This window comes from Ursus maritimus, unplaced genomic scaffold (assembly GCF_017311325.1).
Source record: "Ursus maritimus isolate PB19 unplaced genomic scaffold, ASM1731132v1 scaffold_15, whole genome shotgun sequence".
Classification (NCBI taxonomy): Eukaryota; Metazoa; Chordata; class Mammalia; order Carnivora; family Ursidae; genus Ursus; species Ursus maritimus.
The window spans coordinates 483,500-502,107 of record NW_024423897.1 but is presented as its reverse complement, the minus strand read 5'-3'; the positions used below and the strand labels follow the sequence as shown (position 1 = coordinate 502,107).

Here is an 18,608-nt window from a genome sequence, read left to right as displayed (position 1 = left end):
CCTGCTTCTTCCTCTCTCACTCCCCTGCTGTGTTCCCTCTCTCGCTGGCTGTCTCTCTGTCACATAAATAAATAAAATCTTTAAAAAAAAAAAAAAAAGAAAAGAAAACAAATGGGGCACGTGGCTGGCTCAGTCAGGAGAGTGTGAGACTCTCTTTTATTTTTAAGGGTTTTTTTTTATTTATTTGTCAGAGAGAGAGAGAGCACAGCAGGGGAAGCAGTGACCAGAGGGAGAAGCAGGCTCCCCTCCAAGTAGGGAGCCCAATGCAGGACTCCGTCCCAGGACCCTGGGATCATGACCTGAGCCGAAGGCAGACATTTTGACTGAGCCACCCACACGTCCCGAGTGTGCAACTCTTGATCTCAGGGATTACTTAAAAATAAAATATTTTTAAAAAAAGAAAAGAAAATGGGGTGCCTGGGTGGAGCAGTCAATTAAGCATCAACTTTTGGTTTCAGCTAAGGCCATGATCTCAGGGTTGTGAGATGAGATCAAGCCCCTTATTGGGCTCTGCACTACCGATGGATTCTGCTTAGGACTCTCTCTGCCCCTACCCCCTGCTCTCGCTTTCTCTTTCTCTCAAATAAATAAATAAATCTTTTTAAAAGTGGGGGGGCACCTGTGTGGCTCAGTCAGTTGAGCGCCTGGCTTTTGATTTTGGCTCAGGTCATGATCTCATGGTCCTGGGATTGAGCCCCATATCTGGCTCCTCGGGGAATCTCCTCTCCCTTCCTCTCCCTCTGCTCCCCGCTCGTGCACACGTGTGCACTCTCTCTCTCAAATAAATAGACAAATCTTAAAAAAAAAAAAAAAAAAAAGGAAACAAATGGGATAACTTAAGATGGGGGAGGAGCAGGGATCAAGGAAGGCTTCCCAAAGTGTAAGGAGAATAGTGTTGGGCCAAACGATCCTGGGAAGATGAGCAAACATCCAGTTATGGTGTTGTTGGTAATGTTAAGGATTTGGGCCTTTATCCTAAGAGCATTGGGAAGCCACTGACAGTTTGAGCATTATTAGATCATTCTGCTTACAAAGTGGAGAATGTTTGGAACAGGGAGGAAGGGGAGTGGGGAGACCCCAGCAATGAGGATATTGGATATTGAAGATGGGAGCTTGGACTAAGGTAGCAGTGGAGAAGGTAGACAGAAGTAAATGGATTCAAGAGCTATTTGGAAGTAGAATTGCCAGGATTTGGCCATCAAATGTGGGAGGTGAGGGGCACCTGGCTGGGTCAGTCAGTAGAGCGTGCAATTCTTGATCTTGGGTTCAAGCCCCATGTTGGGTGTAAGAGATTACATAAAAATAAAATCTTTACCAAAAAAAAAATGTGAAAGGTGAAGGAAAGGGCATAGTCAAGGATGATAACCAGATTTAGTCTTAAGCTATTAGGTAAACCTGAAGCCAGGTTTCATCAGCTTAAGTTTAAGATCTCATATCCGTGAGATATCCAAGTAGACAGTTGGATAAATAGGTCTAGACCTCAGTGGAGAGGTCTGGGTTAGAGATACTGCCATTTGGTAGGTCAGTAGCTGTTAAATATTGGTAGTTCCATATGTTTTAGACGGTAATTAAACTCAGGGGAATGAGTGAGACCCCCCTAGAGAGTTTAGAGAGAGAAGAACTGAGGAGCTAAAATTCAGCCTTCTGGAAATTCTGTCCATTAATGTCTAAAAAGAACCTGAATTCTGACTGCAGTGATTTCCCTTAAATTCATTCAAGGAAATACCGGAAGATGCGAAGGAAACAAGTGTAGCCGTAACGTCGGCTCGTTTATCGCAGTAGAAGCGACCGTCGGTGTTCGCAGTAGCCTCAGCTGCCGTGGGAGCCTGGTTAAAAGATACCCTCCACCTCTTTACCAGACTGACGCACGGAACCTGTGAAAGTAAAATAATGCTAGTGATGAAAGCTCACGTTTGTTGAGCACTTACTATGTGTCAAATACTTTTACTTAAATCATTACAATAACCTTATGAGGTTGATACTAATATTAACCCCATTTTATAGGTAAGGAACCTGAGTCTCAGAGAAGCCCCACTTTTACAAATGAGGAAACCAAATCTCAGAGAGGTTAAGTAACTGGCCTGTGGTCCTACAGGTAAGAAATGATAGAGCTGGGATTTGAGCCCAGGTGACCTCACTCTGGAGTTGTGAAGCTTTAGGATGGCAGATGATTGGGAAAGCGTCAGAACCAGAGGGCTCTTGAAGTTACGTGTACAGCTGTCTTTCTTGTACAGCTAACATTTGGCATGCTAGAATAAGTATAGCCTTTGTGGCCAGCCAAGCCTGAGTTTGCCACTTCCTAACTCAGTGTTCTTAGACATGTGACTGTGCCTTATTTTCCTCATCTATAAAATAATGGTGATGATTCTCACAGGATCGTCATGAGGGCCAAACAAAACTATATAGTGTGTATGGCCTATATCAGATACTTGGTTGATAATACTACTTTTTATTATAAGTATTATGGTTATAAGTTACGGTGTAATTGGCTTATAGTTGAGAAAAGCTGAGGATCAGGAAGGGATTTAGCCAAGATCACATGAAGGCAGAGCCAGGAGTCCAGCTCCATATTTTGGTTCCTGACCCACGCTCTCTACTAGACCATGTCAACAAAGACCACTTTGTCATTGGATCAGCCCTGGTAGTAAGACGGGGTGTCTGTGAGTCCCAAGGTAGAAAGATAGATTAATTTTCATAGCAGGCATTCTCATTAATTACTGTTATTACAAGCCCAAGGAGAGTGGCAGTTTCCCAGAGATCTCTCAGTGAAGGGCATTCTTAATGAGGCCGCTTAGCAGAGTCAAGGTAGAAAAGACAGTTACACCAAATGTCACGTCTTTGTTCTGTCAATCTTTTATTTACTCAGCAGACAGCTACTGTGGACCAGGTTCAATGCTGGGGGTGCTGCAGGGGATGAGGATGTTCCCAACCCCAGGAAGTACATAGGCACACAGCCTGTGCCCCCTGAGCATTGAGGCCTGTGGGATTCTCATCAGGGCCAACCACCTAACCTCACCCACCATCCATCCTCAGAAGGGCATTTACTGTCAAGAGCAGCAGTGCCCAGGTCCCATTTTATTGGATAACTAAGCATCTTGATTTTTCTGTGTGTTTCAGCTGGGAAGGGCTACCCCTGCAAGACGTGTAAGATAGTGCTGAACTCCATAGAACAGTATCAAGCTCACGTCAGCGGCTTCAAACACAAGAACCAGTGAGTAACCGTGCTTTGAAATTCAGGGGTCTGCGACAGGAGCTCAGGGCTTCTAAATAAAAACAAAGCCAGGTGTTCCTTTGCTAAAATGGACTCCTGACAGCCTTTTCTCAGTCAACAGAAGATCCATCAGTTAACAGAAAGAAGTGTCTCCTCTGTACGTTTCTCTCCCGTCAGCTTCTCTGCAGCCTTTGGACCTGCTGGGCTGAAGGTTTTAGTAGAGAAATAGTTTCCTTGGCGGTCTCCTAAAAGTACTTCGATTTCCTGCCCTTTAGCAGTCTGACTGGGGAAGCTTTTTTTTCCCCCCACTATTGGCCTGAAGAACCTAGTCTCGATTGCCATCAATCCTATGGCAAGAGCTCCCTCTACAGGTTATTACCAAATATGACCAGGTTTGTTCATTCCTTGGTCAAGTATTTACTGAACACCGTCTGAGTGTTGGCCAGAGACCCAGTCCCTGCTCTCGTGACCTTACATTCTGATGTTCTGATGGGAGGAGACAAACAATAAGCAAGTGAACAACCAGTAATTACTAATTGTGATAAGTGCTTTGAAGGGAAGAAGTAAACAGAATCCGTCATCTGTTCAGAATAACCTTGAAAATGACTAGCATTCTTTGAGCCCCTATTCTGTTACAGGGCATATGGCAAGCCAATTCTCTCAGATAACCCTCACAACAGCCCTAGGTAGAAGGGATTATTACTACAGAGGCAAGCACCATTCCAAGTGACAGTACGAGGCAGAGCCTATAATTCAAACCAAGGCTTGTCTGGCCCACAGCACACTCCGCCCAGGCATCCTGCTTACAAGGGGGCTGTGGCACCGTGTGACGTGAGGAGGCTAGGGCCTGGCCAGGGGAGGGCTCACGTGATCCTGCGCCTTCCTCTCAGAAGGGCGCTGGGCAGTGTGGACAGTGCGCCACTGTGTAACTTTCTGGAATGGGACACCCTGCATTTTACAGCTGAGGAGACTGAGTTCCAGGCAAGCGAGTCTACGAAAATGATTGCGTTGACTTTGGTGGTAGGCGCTGTATTGTTCACAGAGCTGAAGGAATTAAAGGTGGTGGAAACACAGAATATTAGAGTCAAAATGTCCTTGGTCCTCTTTGCCTGAAGTTTCCCCTCCCACATCGCAGCAGATCTTCTTATTTATTTGTGTATAGATCTTAAATTGGGAGGACTCTCGAGGTTTCTTTTGATGAATTTGGCACAAGCCCCCCGCAATCCAGCCTGGGGCTCACTCCCATTTTAACATACCTCCCATGCAGCGTGACTGGTGGCAGTTTCATCAGACTACCTGGAACCAGCCAGAGCCCTACCCTGGGGCCACCCCATCTTAAAAATGCTAGTATTTACTGTTTTTGTCCTACACTTTTAGCTTTGTGACTTGGGGTGAGTCAGTAAACCTCTCTGAACCTCCACTTCCTTTTCTGTGAGATTATAGATACAATTTGTGAAACACCTAATTTAATCTCATTTAATTCACAATAGCAGCTCTGAATTAAAGACACAGAAACCCCCCTTTTCCAACCCAAGGAAACCTAATGTCAGGTAGGTTAAGTGACTTGCCTAAGATTGCTTAGTTACTTGGAGTTAGACCCAGAATTCAAATCTTTTGATTCCAAAGTGCATTCATTTTGCTCTGCCATTCCAAATGGAGCTCCTTTTCCTCACCTTGTAGGGTAACATGAAAGTTAGAGATAATGTGTGTGTACTGCTAGTACCAGAAAGGGGAGCTATTAGAGATAAGTTGTCATTCATTCAACAAATATTTATGGAGTACCTATTATGATTATGTGCCAGGCCCTGTTTGGGGCACTAGGGCTAGAGTAGGAACCAAGACCAGTAGTGTTCCCTGATCTTTTGGATCCCCGTCTAGTGGCAGAAGCAGACCCTAAACAAATCCATACACGGATAAGACAGCATCAGGTGTTGCTAGATGCTCAGAGAGAGAGAGAGACAGGAGAGACACTTCTGACTCAGTGTGAGGGGAGAGTGGTCAGTCTGTACTGTCCGGATCATATAGAGCCCTGTAGGCAGAATAAATGGTATAGTGGAGAGACATGGGCTGCCATCCTGAATCAACCACACTTTCAAAAAGCTTGGGGGGGGGGGGAAGGGGGTAAAAATAACAACGAAAAACAACAATAAAAAGCTTAGTGGGGGCAGGTGACTTACACTTTCTGAACTTCAGTTTCCTCATATATAAAATGGGGGTACTGTCTCCCCCTTGTAGAATTGCCATGAGGATGAAATAAGATGCTGGAGGCAAGGCACCGAGCATTGTGCCTAGCATGCAGTGGCCCTCAGTAAAGGAGAGCTGCCCTCCTTATTACTCCAAGGCGCTGGAAGAGCTGTACTATCCTTAGAATAAATGACCTAGAGCACATCACAACCGCCACGAACTGATGCTGTGCATTTATTCCTTCTCAAATTACAGGTCACCGAAAACAATGGCGTCACCCCTGGGCCAGATTCCAGTGCAAAGGCAGCCCATTCAGAAAGACTCAGCCACCTTGGAAGACTAGAGATGTTTCTGTCCGGCACCCCAGGTTGAATCAGCCATGAGCCAGCTTCCTGTGACCATGGTCAGCCCTTGGCTCCCTCTTTCTCGTTTCTTATACCTGGAGAACATAGGCCTAAGGCAGGAGTGGGCCACAAATAGCCTCTGAGTGGTCCAGGCAAATCCACCCCTGCTCTTCCCCTTTGGAATGGGCCCTGTAGGTCAGGACAAGGGAAGGGCCTGGATCTTGAGAGGACTTGGGGCCTCACAGGGTAGTAGTTTGGAGGTTGGCCTTTCCCCTTCCCCAGTCTCTTTGGGCCATACATCATGAGCCCTAGGCCTGTCTTTCCTCTGCAGGTCAGTTTTGAACCAGTCTCTGCAGCTAAAGAACTGGGCTCTCCCTGGGCCCTAGGCCACTCCAGTGAAACCTGGAGCTCTCACACCAGACCTTGGCCTACATGGGAAAGGGTAGATGGAAATGGCTGCCCCATGGAAGCTTGGAGCTAATATGACACTCCCCCTTCCCCAAAAAGTACAGCCTTTCCTGAGCCTGGGACCAGATGCTGGCCAGTTATGCAGCTTTCTGCCCACTGTGAAGTTTCCTCCTGGAGCAATGACACAGTCCTGGCCAAGCAGTGCTGTCCTTTCTGCCCCTCTCCACGGTTCCTGAATGGTGCTAAGGATCCACAGCAGCTGGGGGAAAGCTAGAGCTGGAGGAGGCCTCAGTACCCTGCTGGATCATGGAAAGCTCCAAGGGGAGCTTTCCCCCTCCTCTGTCAGAGAGGTGCTCTGACCCAGGGGCATGTGGGAAAGTCCCCACATGCAAGTTCCCTTGATGGTTCTGTGCCATTAAAGGCAAACTGCCTCATGCCAGCCAGCTCAGAGGTTCATTGCTGCTCCTTGGCTCTACTAGCCCTCTCCTTCTCCTTATGCAGCAGACCACCTGCCCAGGTTGCTGTGGTGCTATCCCTCTCCCGTCATCCACCAGGAGATTCCTGGGTACCAGGGAACAGGATAGGACCCCCACGGGAAGAAAGGAGAGCTGGTACAGGTTTCTGCAATAAGGAAAAAGATGTTCCCCAGGCTCCACGCTTAGATTTCTCCAACTCTGCTGTGTGTTATGGCCTGGGACTCACTGGGAGTGGACTTTTCCTTGTAGCTCTCAAGCAGAAATTCCAAGGAGTGTCACCATCATAGGCCCCTCTTCACTGAGTCAGAGAAGCCCCTAGCTGCTCTCGTGGCCTCTTCTCCCGATTGCCTGTCCCTTTGCCTGTGCAATGCCTTTACGTATTGTGTATGGGTGTGTGTGCGTGTGCTTATGCTCTGTCTCTTGGTCACTGAAGCATCTAAATAAAGAATTTCTCCCATGAGCCAGACTGCAACTTAACAGACCTGGGGTTTGGTGCCATATTGCCATTGGATCTAATATGTGTGTCTTGACTGCTTACCCTCACCCCTTTCAAACTCTCAAGGCTTTAAATACCGATCTTAAGAGGTGGGGCAGAGATAAACATCTAAAGTGCTTGGCAACCTTGTTGAAGCCTTCCCAGGTGCCCTAAACTTAATACCACCTCAGAGGTCCTGTCACAGAGGGCCTTATGGAGGTCTTCAGGGGGGTTAAGCTGAGAATCTACTTTTTTGAGAGGATCATTCTGGCTGTTTGGTGGAGAAGAGATGCAGGAGAGCAGGACAAGAGACAGACAGGGAAGCCAAAATGGAGGCTGTGCCAATATGGCTCTCTCCAGGCTAATCCCTTCAGGGCTGAGACCTAGCCTCTTTCACCTCCACTTCTCTAATGTGGAGTGGTATGTCATGAAATGTTTGTTGAATGAATGAATGTTTGAATGAATGAGGGTATCTAAGGAAAGATGGCCTTTTCCTTCACAGCTCTTACTCAGCACTAGGTTTGTTCCATCAACTTATAGGCCTAGAGATTCTTGCAGGAAGCTTTTCTATGACCCAGAAATGAGCTAGGGAAGGAGTGAGTATGATGGCCTCAGGAGCCCTTTGTCCAACGTTTGTCTCAGATGGCAGATGTCCTCAGATCTGAGGAGGGTACCCAGGCAGCCTCAGCCCCCATTCTTCACTCAGCAAACTGTTCTTGGGCATCAGCTCTTGACCAGCTGGGAAGGGCCCTCTGTGGCCCCCACAGTGGCTTCTCAGCTCTCAGCATCCAAAGCCCAGGACTGTCCAGCAGTTTCCCTGGAGTCCTTACCTCATCCAGGATCTCAGAATCAGCCTCATCTATCAGGCAAGGAAATGGAGGGCAGAAGGGTGGGTGGGCTGCCAGATCATGAGCCCTTGGCCCGGAAGACCCCTTAATCTGGATTCAGGAGTCCTGGCTAGCCACGTGCCCAGCCCTGTTGGCAAGAGGGCACAGGGATGAACACTTTCTTGCCGTTGGGGAGCTCACACACTATAAAGATAATTATGGCAATGGTCAGAGGGTCATACAGGGTGCAGTGAGAATGCCCAGGATGCAGGCACTAACTCACCTAAGGGTATGGAAGAAGCTGGAGAAGTTAGGAAACTTGCATTTGATCTGATAATACCCTTTTGAGCTAGGTAATGATATTCCATTTTATAGAAAAGACTCAAAGGTTCTGCCCAAGGTTCTGCCACTAAGAAGCAACAAAATGGAGAGTGGAATCCAGTTCTCTATAGATTGCTAGTCCAGAACCCTTTCCAAACAAGGACCAGAATCCTTCCCACAGGACCCCTGGGTCTGCCCTATCCACCTTCTGGCAGGACTATGGTCTCACAGAACAAGCAGCCATAGAATAGATTAGACCAGGCTCAGTAGTTATTTTATATTCCAAGCCCCCGCCTCTGCACAGTTCTCATAATTTTACCCAAGATTTCCAGTGTATTAGACTCCAGTTATAACGGTAAAAAACTGAAATCAAAATGATTAGCTAAGAAGGAAAGTTTGTTTCACCTAATGAAAATTTCAGTACAGGGATGGCTAGATCCAGGTTCTGACACAGTGTCTTCAGGAAGAATTTAATCTCACTCTGCTTTCCTCTGTGCGGCCTCTTTCTCAGGTGGACTCTCTCCGGAAGGTAACAAGATGGCCACTGGCAACTCCAGGCTTGTATCCTGATAGATAGGCAACTACAGTACAGAAAAAAAATCTTTTCTTACTAGTTCCAAGAAAAAATTCTGGATTGAGTCATTAGCCAGCTTGGCCCTATTCCAATTCCTAAACCAGTCACTGCGACTAGGGGAGATGGTGCCCTCATTTGGGGCCTGGGAAGGAGTGGGCACCATCTAAAACACATCGACTCTAAGAGAAAAGAAGACAGTGTGGGGCTCCTTCCAGACTAAGGAAGAAGAATGGATGGTGGTGGGCAAAAATAACTGCTCTAAGCCGTACCCAGAAATTGTCTTTATTTGAAATATCACTTTTTCTCTAACTTTCTGAGCTACATTTCGTAATGTGCTCTAATTTTTCAAGTACAGTTTGATAATCCTTATATATGTGTGCACATCTGGGCAGTCACCCTGCAGATCCAGGTACAGAACATCGCCAGCTCCCCAGAAGTTTCCCTTGTTCCCCTTCCTGGTTATTATCTCCCAGAAGTAAACACTGTTTTGACCTCTATCGCCATAAATTAGTTTTGCTTGCTCTTGAACTTTATAAAAATGGAATCACATCCTCTTTTGCTCAATATTATGTCTGAGATTCATCCATGTTTTTATGTGTATCAGAAGTTCATTTTTGCCATGCTGCACAGTAGTAGTCCATTATATGAACGCACCACAGTTTAGCCGTTCTGTTGATGGACAGTTGGGTTATTTCAGTTTTGAACTATTATAAGTAAAGCTCTTGTGAAAAACTGCGCGTGTGTCATTTGGTGTGCCTGTGCACGCATGCCCCCGGGAGTAGCACTGCTGCGTCATAGGACAGGCGTGTGCTTAGCTTGTCTAGCTACCCTACATGGATTTCCCCTGTGCTTCTACCCGCTTACCAACTTGTCAGCACTTGGTATTGTCGGTCTTTCTAATTTGGACACTGTCGTGGCACGTGGGAATTTGAAGCCACGGGTTCATGTTGACTTCATATCAGAGCCCCTCCTACTTTGAGCATCCCTGAGATCATATTTGAATTTCTCTAGCCTGGAATGGTCTCTCATGTCAGTACCCAGGACCCACAATACCCAATCCAACAGGTAAACATCAGAGGGAGCCCCTGCCCTTGGCTCTGGTGGCTAAGAAAGGTCTCGTGGAGGGAGAGGCATCAGCCCTGGAGAGGCAGTCTAGTTTAACAGCAAAAACTCAGGCTCTGGAATCAGGCAGCCAGCGTTCAGATCTTAGCTCCGCAGGACTGTGTGATCTGGAGCTGCCCTGTATCTAAGGGTGAGACATGAGTATCTACCTTATAGGGTTATTTGGGGGAATTAAAAGAATAGATACATATGAAACAATTACAGTACCTGACATATGATAGATACTATGTAAATGTTCCTTATATTATTGGCCTGAAGTAAGCTCTGGGTCTCCCTGGGGATGTGAGGCCAGAAGCAGATGGCATCTGGCACAGAGTCCTGTATTAAGTGGCAGTGATTTATCAAATGCCAGAAACCTAATTCAGTCTGATTGGGGAGGAACGTGCTGGCCGGAGGTGGTTCTTCCCTGGGCTCCAGCCAGAAGTCACCTTTCACTGCTAAGGAACCTCAGCTTATCCCAGGCACGTCAGGGCCACCTCAGGTTCTGCAGCCAATGACATCTGAGGAGAAGACAATGGAATCATGTATGTAAAGCTCTTAACCCAGAGCTGCATGAAAAGCAAGCTGGGATGTAATAACCCCTCAGTGCGGACACACAGCTGTGTATGTAACCTTAGAGCAGCCGTGAGGCATGTCATGGGGGACACTGGTCTGGGATTCAGGGTCCCTGGCTGTTGGTCTGAGCGCTGCCACCAACTTCATGTGACCTGAAGCCTTGCTATCTTCCGTCACAGTTCGAGCCCGAGTCCTGAAGAGGTAGGGATGGGCAGTTGGGGGTTCTTCCCCAAGCAGGTAACAAAGAAAGCCCTGCCCTCACAGCAGCCCCTACCAGATGAGCTGTTCCCAGCCCTAACCAGACCTTGCTTCTGTTCAGCTGTCATTAGTGTCAAATAGAGTAGAAAAAAACAATTTCTGCCTCTGGCCATCTGTCCACCTAACAACCTCACCTGCCCTGCCCTGTGCCAAGCCCACCTTACAGAGAGGGCCGGCATGTCCCCGATCTGGCACTCCGAGGCTCACTGTCCGCCACAAATGCTGCTTCATCTGTCCAGCCGCTCCAAAACTCAGAAGAAACTTGAGCCGGTTCTGTAAACGCGTCAATGCTACAGCGCAATGACCCTGATGGCCGCTAGGTGGAGAACGCGCCTTTTTTCCACCCCCTGCTGGGCAAAGTAGGTCAGTCCCAGGACCTTGCTACTTGAAGAGAATAGGATGACTTGTCCTGAGCCCCTGCATTTCATATTTCACTAGCCCTCAAGACAACTCGAAAAGGCTCGATTTCACAGTGGAAACTCAGAAGCAAAATCCTGGAGAGCTTACATAACCAAGAAGCAGTCATCGAGGGATCTGACCCCCATGTTTCTAAGTCTTTGTCAGCACACCTGCTATCTCTACTTCCAAAGGCCCCCTCGCCCTTCCCTCAGGACATTTCCTTCCGGAGGACACTGTTTGAAGGCTGTAATTTGGTCGCCTGCCTGGGAGGACACCTGATGGCCACTCTACTCAGCTTTTCTTTTACTCTTTTTCCCTTGGGTAACATCTCTCTTCCATTCTTCCACCTGTAGTCCTGTAGTCCGGAGAGACTGACCCCACTCCCCGGTTCCAGGGGTGAACCTGTGACCGAAGCCTGGGCAATCAGAGTAACCCTGGGCTGTTAGTAGCCGTCTTTGCCAACACATAAAGACAATCTGCATGAAAATTAAGTCATTACAGAGGAAAACAGCTGGGAGTTGAGAAGTGACTGATTTCTGATGAAACCAACACTCTCAGGACTGTTTAGTTATGAGTCAATACTCTTTTTTCCTTAAGGCAATTTAAGGTGGTTTTCTATCACGACCAGGAGTACTAATACAAGTTCCAGCTTCGCTCTCAACCTAGTGACCCTAAGAGGATCATGAACCCCCAAGGCTGAGCTGGTTGTCCTCCTGTGCTCTCAGATGCCCTGTGCCCCCTCTAACATTGCCCTTAATGTACTATGTTATGATGATCTGCTCAGTTCCGTCTCCTCTGTAGACTAGAAACTCTTTGAGGACAGTAACTGGGTCTTATCATAGTGGGTCCCTGGTGCCCAGCAGGGGACGGTGATTGCTTCAGTAACTGCTTAGTGATTGAGTCAATTAATGGGTAAGTTAAAAGTGGGTATGGGCTGGTAGGGACTATTGCTAGGATTTCACAGAAAGACTTTTTGAAAGAGCTGAGCCTCCAGTGGTTACCAAGGTCAAAGGACCCAGGTCGAGAGGAGAGTAAAGGCAAGGACCTAGAGGAGAGGAGCTGTGCAGTACAGGTGATTGTTTCAGGAACGGCCTCGCATGAATCTTTGCCTCCCTGCAACTGTGCACTTCTGCGATGTGGCGTTGTCACTCAGGCCACCGAGGTGGGGAACCTGAGCTGGACTCGAGACTTGCTCTGATCAGAGGATGCAGTGACGTGACACTGTGCAACTTCCAAGGCTAGAACTTAGGCCTTGCAGCTTCCGCTCCAGCCGCTGTAAAAGGAATCCTGGGCTAGACCAAGTGGAGATGAGAGTCCATGTGAGAGAGGCCAGCAGCTAGCTCCAGGCATGTGAAGAGGGCTATCTTAGACCATCCAGCACAGAGAAGCCACCAGCATAATCAACCTCAGAAGAGACCAGCAGGAGAACCGCCAAGCTGAGCCCACTTAATCCACAGAATTGTGAGGAACATTAAATGTTTTAAATCACCATGTGCGGGAATGGTTTATTATGCAGAAAGTCTTCCAGAATCACCAAGTGTAGTAACCATACCTTGTTGGGGCCTCCTGGTGTCTATTTACCTGTCTTCTTCCTTGAGGAACCCCACGCTCAGCTGGTGTGCTCGGGTGGAGATGACCTCCCCCCTCCTGGCTTCTGCTAGAACCGGGAAGGAGTTGCTAAATGGGAAGGTTTTTTTTTTTTAAGATTTTATTTATTTATTCGACAGAGAGAGAGACAGCCAGCGAGAGAGGGAACACAAGCAGGGGGAGTGGGAAAGGAAGAAGCAGGCTCATAGCGGAGGAGCCTGATGTGGGGCTCGATCCCATAACACCGGGATCATGCCCTGAGCCAAAGGCAGACGCTTAACCGCTGTGCCACCCAGGCGCCCCTAAGCAGGAAGGTTTTGACCCCAGAGCTGTTGGTAGCCTTCTTTGTCACCTCTTGGGGAGCACCTGCCAGAGAACGGAGCCATAGGGAAGAAAGCAAAAGAGAATGAGTCTTGGTCTGGCTGTTCCTGAGGCCTGGATCCACCCCTGGACTTTAAAATGACATAAGCCAGGGGCACCTGGGTGGCTCAGTTGGTTAGATGTCTGCCTTCGGCTCAGGTCATGATCCCAGGGTCCTGGGGTTGGGCTCGGCGGGGAGCCTGCTTCTCCCTCGCCTCCCCACTCATGCTCTCTGTCTCAAATAAATAAAATCTTTTAAAAAATACATTGGGGGCGCCTGGGTGGCACAGCGGTTAAGCGTCTGCCTTCGGCTCAGGGCGTGATCCCAGCGTTATGGGATCGAGCCCCACATCAGGCTCCTCCGCTATGAGCCTGCCTCTTCCTCTCCCACTCCTCCTGCTTGTGTTCCCTCTCTCGCTGGCTGTCTCTATCTCTGTCAAATAAATAAATAAAATCTTTAAAAAAAAATACATTAAACTTACATAAGCCAATAAATTCACTATTTTGCTTAAGCCCATTTGAGTTGAGATATCTGTTACTTGCACCCGAATGAAAATATTGAGAGTCAGGAAGTCTGATAGAGGCTGAGCAGCGTGTGGCAGAAGGCTGTTAGGGTAAGACAGAGGTCCCTAGAGAGTATGAGAAGAGTTTATTTTTCCTCAGTCCCCCTATATGCCAGGACCCTGGAATGAGACATAATTTCAGTCCTAGATCTCATTCCAATTGTGATAAAATGCTAAAAGAAAAATGCCAATGTAGCCAGAGCATATAATAGGACAGCCTAGGTGGAGGGGGTGTGGGGGCAGGGCAGGCCGGTCTCTCTGAGGAAGTGACACGCAAGCTGAGACTTGAAGGATGAATAGGAATTAGCCCGTAAACAGGGAAAGGTGGGGAGAGGATGTTCCAGGTAGAGGGAAAAGCATGTGCCAAGGCCCTGAGGCAAGATGATGCTTATCACCTTGAAAGAGGGATAGTATGTCACCAGATAAGGAAAGAGACTGGCAGGACCCAGGTCCCTCAGGGTGTATCAAGATTTTCAGCTAAAAGCAAAAGGAACAAACTCCAGCTAATTTAAGTTCAGCCACGCAGGCGTCCCTGAGCCACCCAGGCGTCCCCAAATGTTTGTTATTCAAAGCCATTACGTTTAGGGGTATTTGTTATGTAGCAGTAGGTAACTAATACAGGTGTTTATTCTAAAAGCAACAGGAAGGGGCGCCTGGGTGGCTCAGTTGGTTAAGCGTCTGCCTTGGCTCAGGTCATGATCCCAGGGTTCTAGGATCGAGCCCGCATTGGGCTTGCTGCTCAGCGGGGAGCTTGCTTCTCCCTCTGCCTCTGCTGCCACTCCCCCTGTTTGTGCTCTCTCTCTCTCTCTCTGTCAAATAAATGAATGAAATCTTTAAAAATAAAAGCAACAGGAAGCTGTTGAAAGGTTTTAAAGAAATAGGGCAATGACGTGATGAATTTGCTGACATGTAAACTGGTGAGTACTGTGGCCTGGGAGCCAACAGAGGGTAGTGGAGACGCAAAGGAGGGAGGGGTCACTTCTACTGAGAGGACGTTTATTAGGGGCTTTTTATTTATAAAGAGTAAAAAAAAAAAAAGACAAATTAGCTTAAGAAAAAAATTATTTGGCTCATGGTAATGAAATGTTCCAAGTAGTAATTTCTGCCTCGAGGCATGGCTAAATGCAGGCATGCTCCGTCTCTCGGCCCTCTTGTTTCCTGTGTTGGCCTCATTCATAAGCAGGCTCTCTCAAGCAGGGCTGGGCTTCCGTATTCATGCCTCAGTAGCCTCAGAGAGTGTTAGGTCCCCATTAGTTCCAATAAAAGACCCAGACTGGCTCTCATTAGCCCTGCTTGGGCCACATGCTCATCCCTGACCAATAATAATAGCCTGGGGGATGGAATAATCTCATTAGCCAAGTCCAGGGGCACATGCGCACCACAGGAACCAGGGAGAAGTTGGCTCGACCCAAATCCCAGTGGACTGGGAGTAAGGGAAGGCCAGGACCTCAAAGAAAATGGAAGAGCTGTTTTCAGAGAGAGGAGGAGTGTTCAGGTGTCCAGTTCAAGGTGGTCAGGAAGGTTGTCAGAGAAGAGGGAACACTTGTGAGGAGTCCAGAAAGCTGAATGGCAGTCATCTGGTGCGATGGCTGGAGGGAAGGGAAGAGGGGAGGCAGGACCAAGGAAGGATACTCCCAGCAATGAGAACAGCAAGTACAAAGGCACCAAGGCACTTTCAGGAGGGCTCACCTGGAGCTCAGGGCAGCTGGCACACAGAACACGCATCCCTGCGGAGACGGGAAGTGGGACAGGAGACAGCAGCAGAGGCCGGTCTGGAAGGGCCCCCAGTGCCAAGCTGAGGAGCTGGGGTTGCCAGCGGGAGGGAGGGAGAGAGTAGTTGAAGCTGAGGGGTGAGTTGGTTAAATCTGTGGTTTATGTTTAGTTTTATTTTTTTTTAATATTTCATTTATTTATTTATTTGAGAGAGAGAGACACAGATAGCAAGAGAGAGCAAGAGCAGGGAGGAGAGGGAGACGCAGGCTCCCCACCGTGCAGGGAGCCCGATGCGATGTGGGGCTCAATCCCAGGACCCCAGGATCACGACCTGAGCCAAAGGCAGACACCTCACCCACTGAGCCACCCAGGTGCCCCTAAATCTGTGTTTTAAAGAAGCCATTTTGGTGGGGCACCTGGCTGGCTCGGTCAGTGGAGCGTGCAAATCTTGATCTTGGAGTCATGAGTTTGAGTCCCACACTGGGAGGTAGAGTTTACCTAAAAAATAATAATGATAAAGAAGTCGTTTGGGCACTGAAGAGAAGGCTGGTGATACAGAGACTATGAAGCCCCCCCTTCTTTCTAGCAGACCCTTCTGGCCTCCATTGCAGTTAGGGGTGACAATGTATAACAGGCTCCCCAAAGAGATAAAATCAGAAGTTGCTGGATACAGATTCAACTCTCTGTGGCTTCTTTTTTCCTCCTGCCTGAGCACAAATGTGATGGCAGGAGCTGAAGCCACCATCTTACAACCATTTGGGCAAAGTGTAGAGAATTAAAGGGACCTCAACCCTGATTTCAGACCCACCGTCACCCATCCCCAGACTTGGGAGACCTGGTACTAACGAGGGATGAGTTAACCTGTTTCGTTAAAGCCCTTGCCATTTAGGTTTTCTGATTTTTATGCCCAGACAAAATCCTATATAGTCCAGGTGGGCACAAGGCAAGGTAGAGAAGGGTGAGGGCCCCCTGAGGCTTCTTTCCTGATGCAGACTACTAGCCCTGTAACCCTTCCTGCCCAGCTTCCGCCACCTCACAGCTGTCCTGGACCCTTCTCACCTTCACAAATATATGCATGCCAAGCCCCAGTAGGTGTGAGGTTTGTAGGCCCAAGTCTAGGGATAGCCGAGTCTGACAAACCCTGAGAGCCTCCCAGGACATGGGGCCGCACTGTCTGGGACTAGGGGACGAGAGTGCCAAGGGTGCTGCTGAGACTCTGGGAAGCACCAGGACTATCCCAAGGAGAGCCCCATATTCCTCCTGGCCCATCCCCCTCTCTCTGGCTTCATCCTCTCCCAGGCTGCCAACATCAGCACCAGGCTCCCTGCCTCCACCACGATGCCCTGGCAGCCTGCAATTCATGGCTTTGTTTTCCCCACATAGAAATTGGGCTTAAAGGTGCCCAATGGGTGGGGAATAAGGAGATATAAGGGTTGGGAGAGGGGTGACCCTTACAGTCCCTCACTCTTGGTCACAAAAGTGTGTTACTCAACATTTGGGTAGGTCCTACCTAGACCCAGAGCTGCTATTATTAATACTGGCCAATTTTTCCTGAGCTTGGGCTGTGTGCCAGGGCTCTCACACATCATTACACCAAGTCCTCACAGAAAACCTATTGTTGCCATTTTACAGAAAATGAAACAGAGGCTTAACATTAAGTGACTTGTCGAAGTTCCCAAGTTTTCAGGATTCAAACCTTTATCTGTGTGGTTCTAAAACCCAACCTTTCACCAGTCACTTGCTATCAGTGTCCCCTCCATGTTGACAAGCCAAGCCAGACCTCCCTGGAGTCTGTGAGAAGAGCCAGAGAGAAAAGGGGTTAGAAAAAATGAAAAAGTAGGGGCGCCTGGGTGGCACAGCGGTTAAGCGTCTGCCTTCGGCTCAGGGCGTGATCCCGGCATTATGGGATGGAGCCCCACGTCAGGCTCCTCCGCTATGAGCCTGCTTCTTCCTCTCCCACTCCCCCTGCTTGTGTTCCCTCTCTCGCTGGCTGTCTCTATCTCTGTCAAATAAATAAATAAAATCTTAAAAAAAAAATGAAAAAGTAATAATAATCGTCAATTCTGAGTAGCAAGTATATGATATTACCCTGTGCACTTTTTTTATATTTTAAAACTTTCTCAAAATAAAAATCATTTTAAAGGAAAGAAATGAAGGAAAGAAGACAAGAAAGCACAGGCCTGGCTCAGAGGCCAGGGCTTGGGCCAGGCCTGGGCTGGAATGGGGCCTGGGCAGGGGCTCAGGGCAGCCCTTCCGCACAAGAGCCCCAGTGTTCCCCGGCCCGGCTGCCATCCAAGAGCAACACGGTCGGCACCAGGCGACGTCTGCCCCCTCCCCCAGCTCTGCTCTCAGGCAGGTGGGGGGCAGGGCCTGGCCTCAGGAGTCCCTCCCGGCCCAGCCTCGCACTTCAGGAGCCCAGACTCCGCAAACCTCCGCCTCGGACCTGGTGCTTCATAGGTGCCCCGCCAGTACTGGCCACCTGCACGGGGAGAGCAGTGCCCCGCCCCAGCCGCCTCTTGCACTCACGTCCGGGAGGGTCTGCACCTTCCTGGGCTGAAGTGAAGGATGGGGGCAGAAAGCAGGCTGGTGCCGGAGCGTCAAAAATCCCAAGTCTGTGGAGAGTCGCCCTGAGCTCGCTCTCTTTGTCCCAGAAGATCGGGGTTCAGCTCAGCTCTGTTGTCCACTTGCTATGCAACTGCATGTTTTTAAGTAAGCTCCATGCCCGACATGAGGCTTGAAATCGTGACCCTGAGATCCAGAGTCACGTGTTCTACTGACTGAGCCAGCCAATCGCCCTGCTACATGACTTTAGACAAGTCATTCCATCTGCCTGAGCCTCTGTTTCCTTACCTGCAAAACGTAGCTAAGGATTCTAACCCCATCTGGTTTGGGGGAGGATCAAAGGATATGCTGCATGTATAACACCTAGCTTGGCATGGCATCTGGTGGACGGTGGGAGCTCACCAAGGAAAGAACTTCCTCCCTACTTCCTGTTCTCCTGAAACCCAGTCCCATTCACTTCCTCCAATATCCCTGGGGAAAAAGAAGCAGGAGTGTGCCCATTTTCTGAATAAAGAAACTGAGGCAGAAGCAGACTAAAGGCAGGATTTTAGGATGGCAGGCTCCTGACCTCCTGCTAGGGGCGTGTGGGGTGGGTCGTGTTTTGTGGGGGTTTTTTAAAGATTTTATTTATTTGACAGAGAGAGAGACAGCCAGTGAGAGAGGGAACAC

The 18,608-nt window shown here is 48.6% G+C and overlaps 1 protein-coding gene across 6 annotated transcripts in view; it reads left to right on the top strand.

Annotated features, from left to right (window-relative positions):
- ZNF346 (zinc finger protein 346) overlaps window positions 1-9,553 on the top strand; it is a 31,728-nt gene extending 22,175 nt beyond the window's left edge. For 5 of the 6 annotated variants that reach the window (XM_040630251.1, XM_040630250.1, XM_008692333.2 and 2 more), the window contains 2 exons: window positions 3,118-3,211; window positions 5,651-9,553. In XM_040630251.1, coding sequence (XP_040486185.1) covers window positions 3,118-3,211; window positions 5,651-5,738 — 182 coding nt within the window. In that variant the 3' untranslated portion in view covers window positions 5,739-9,553. The remainder of the gene's footprint in view (window positions 1-3,117; window positions 3,212-5,650) is intronic. The other variant, XR_569026.2, reaches the window with a different exon arrangement.
- Window positions 9,554-18,608: the final 9,055 nt, after the last annotated feature.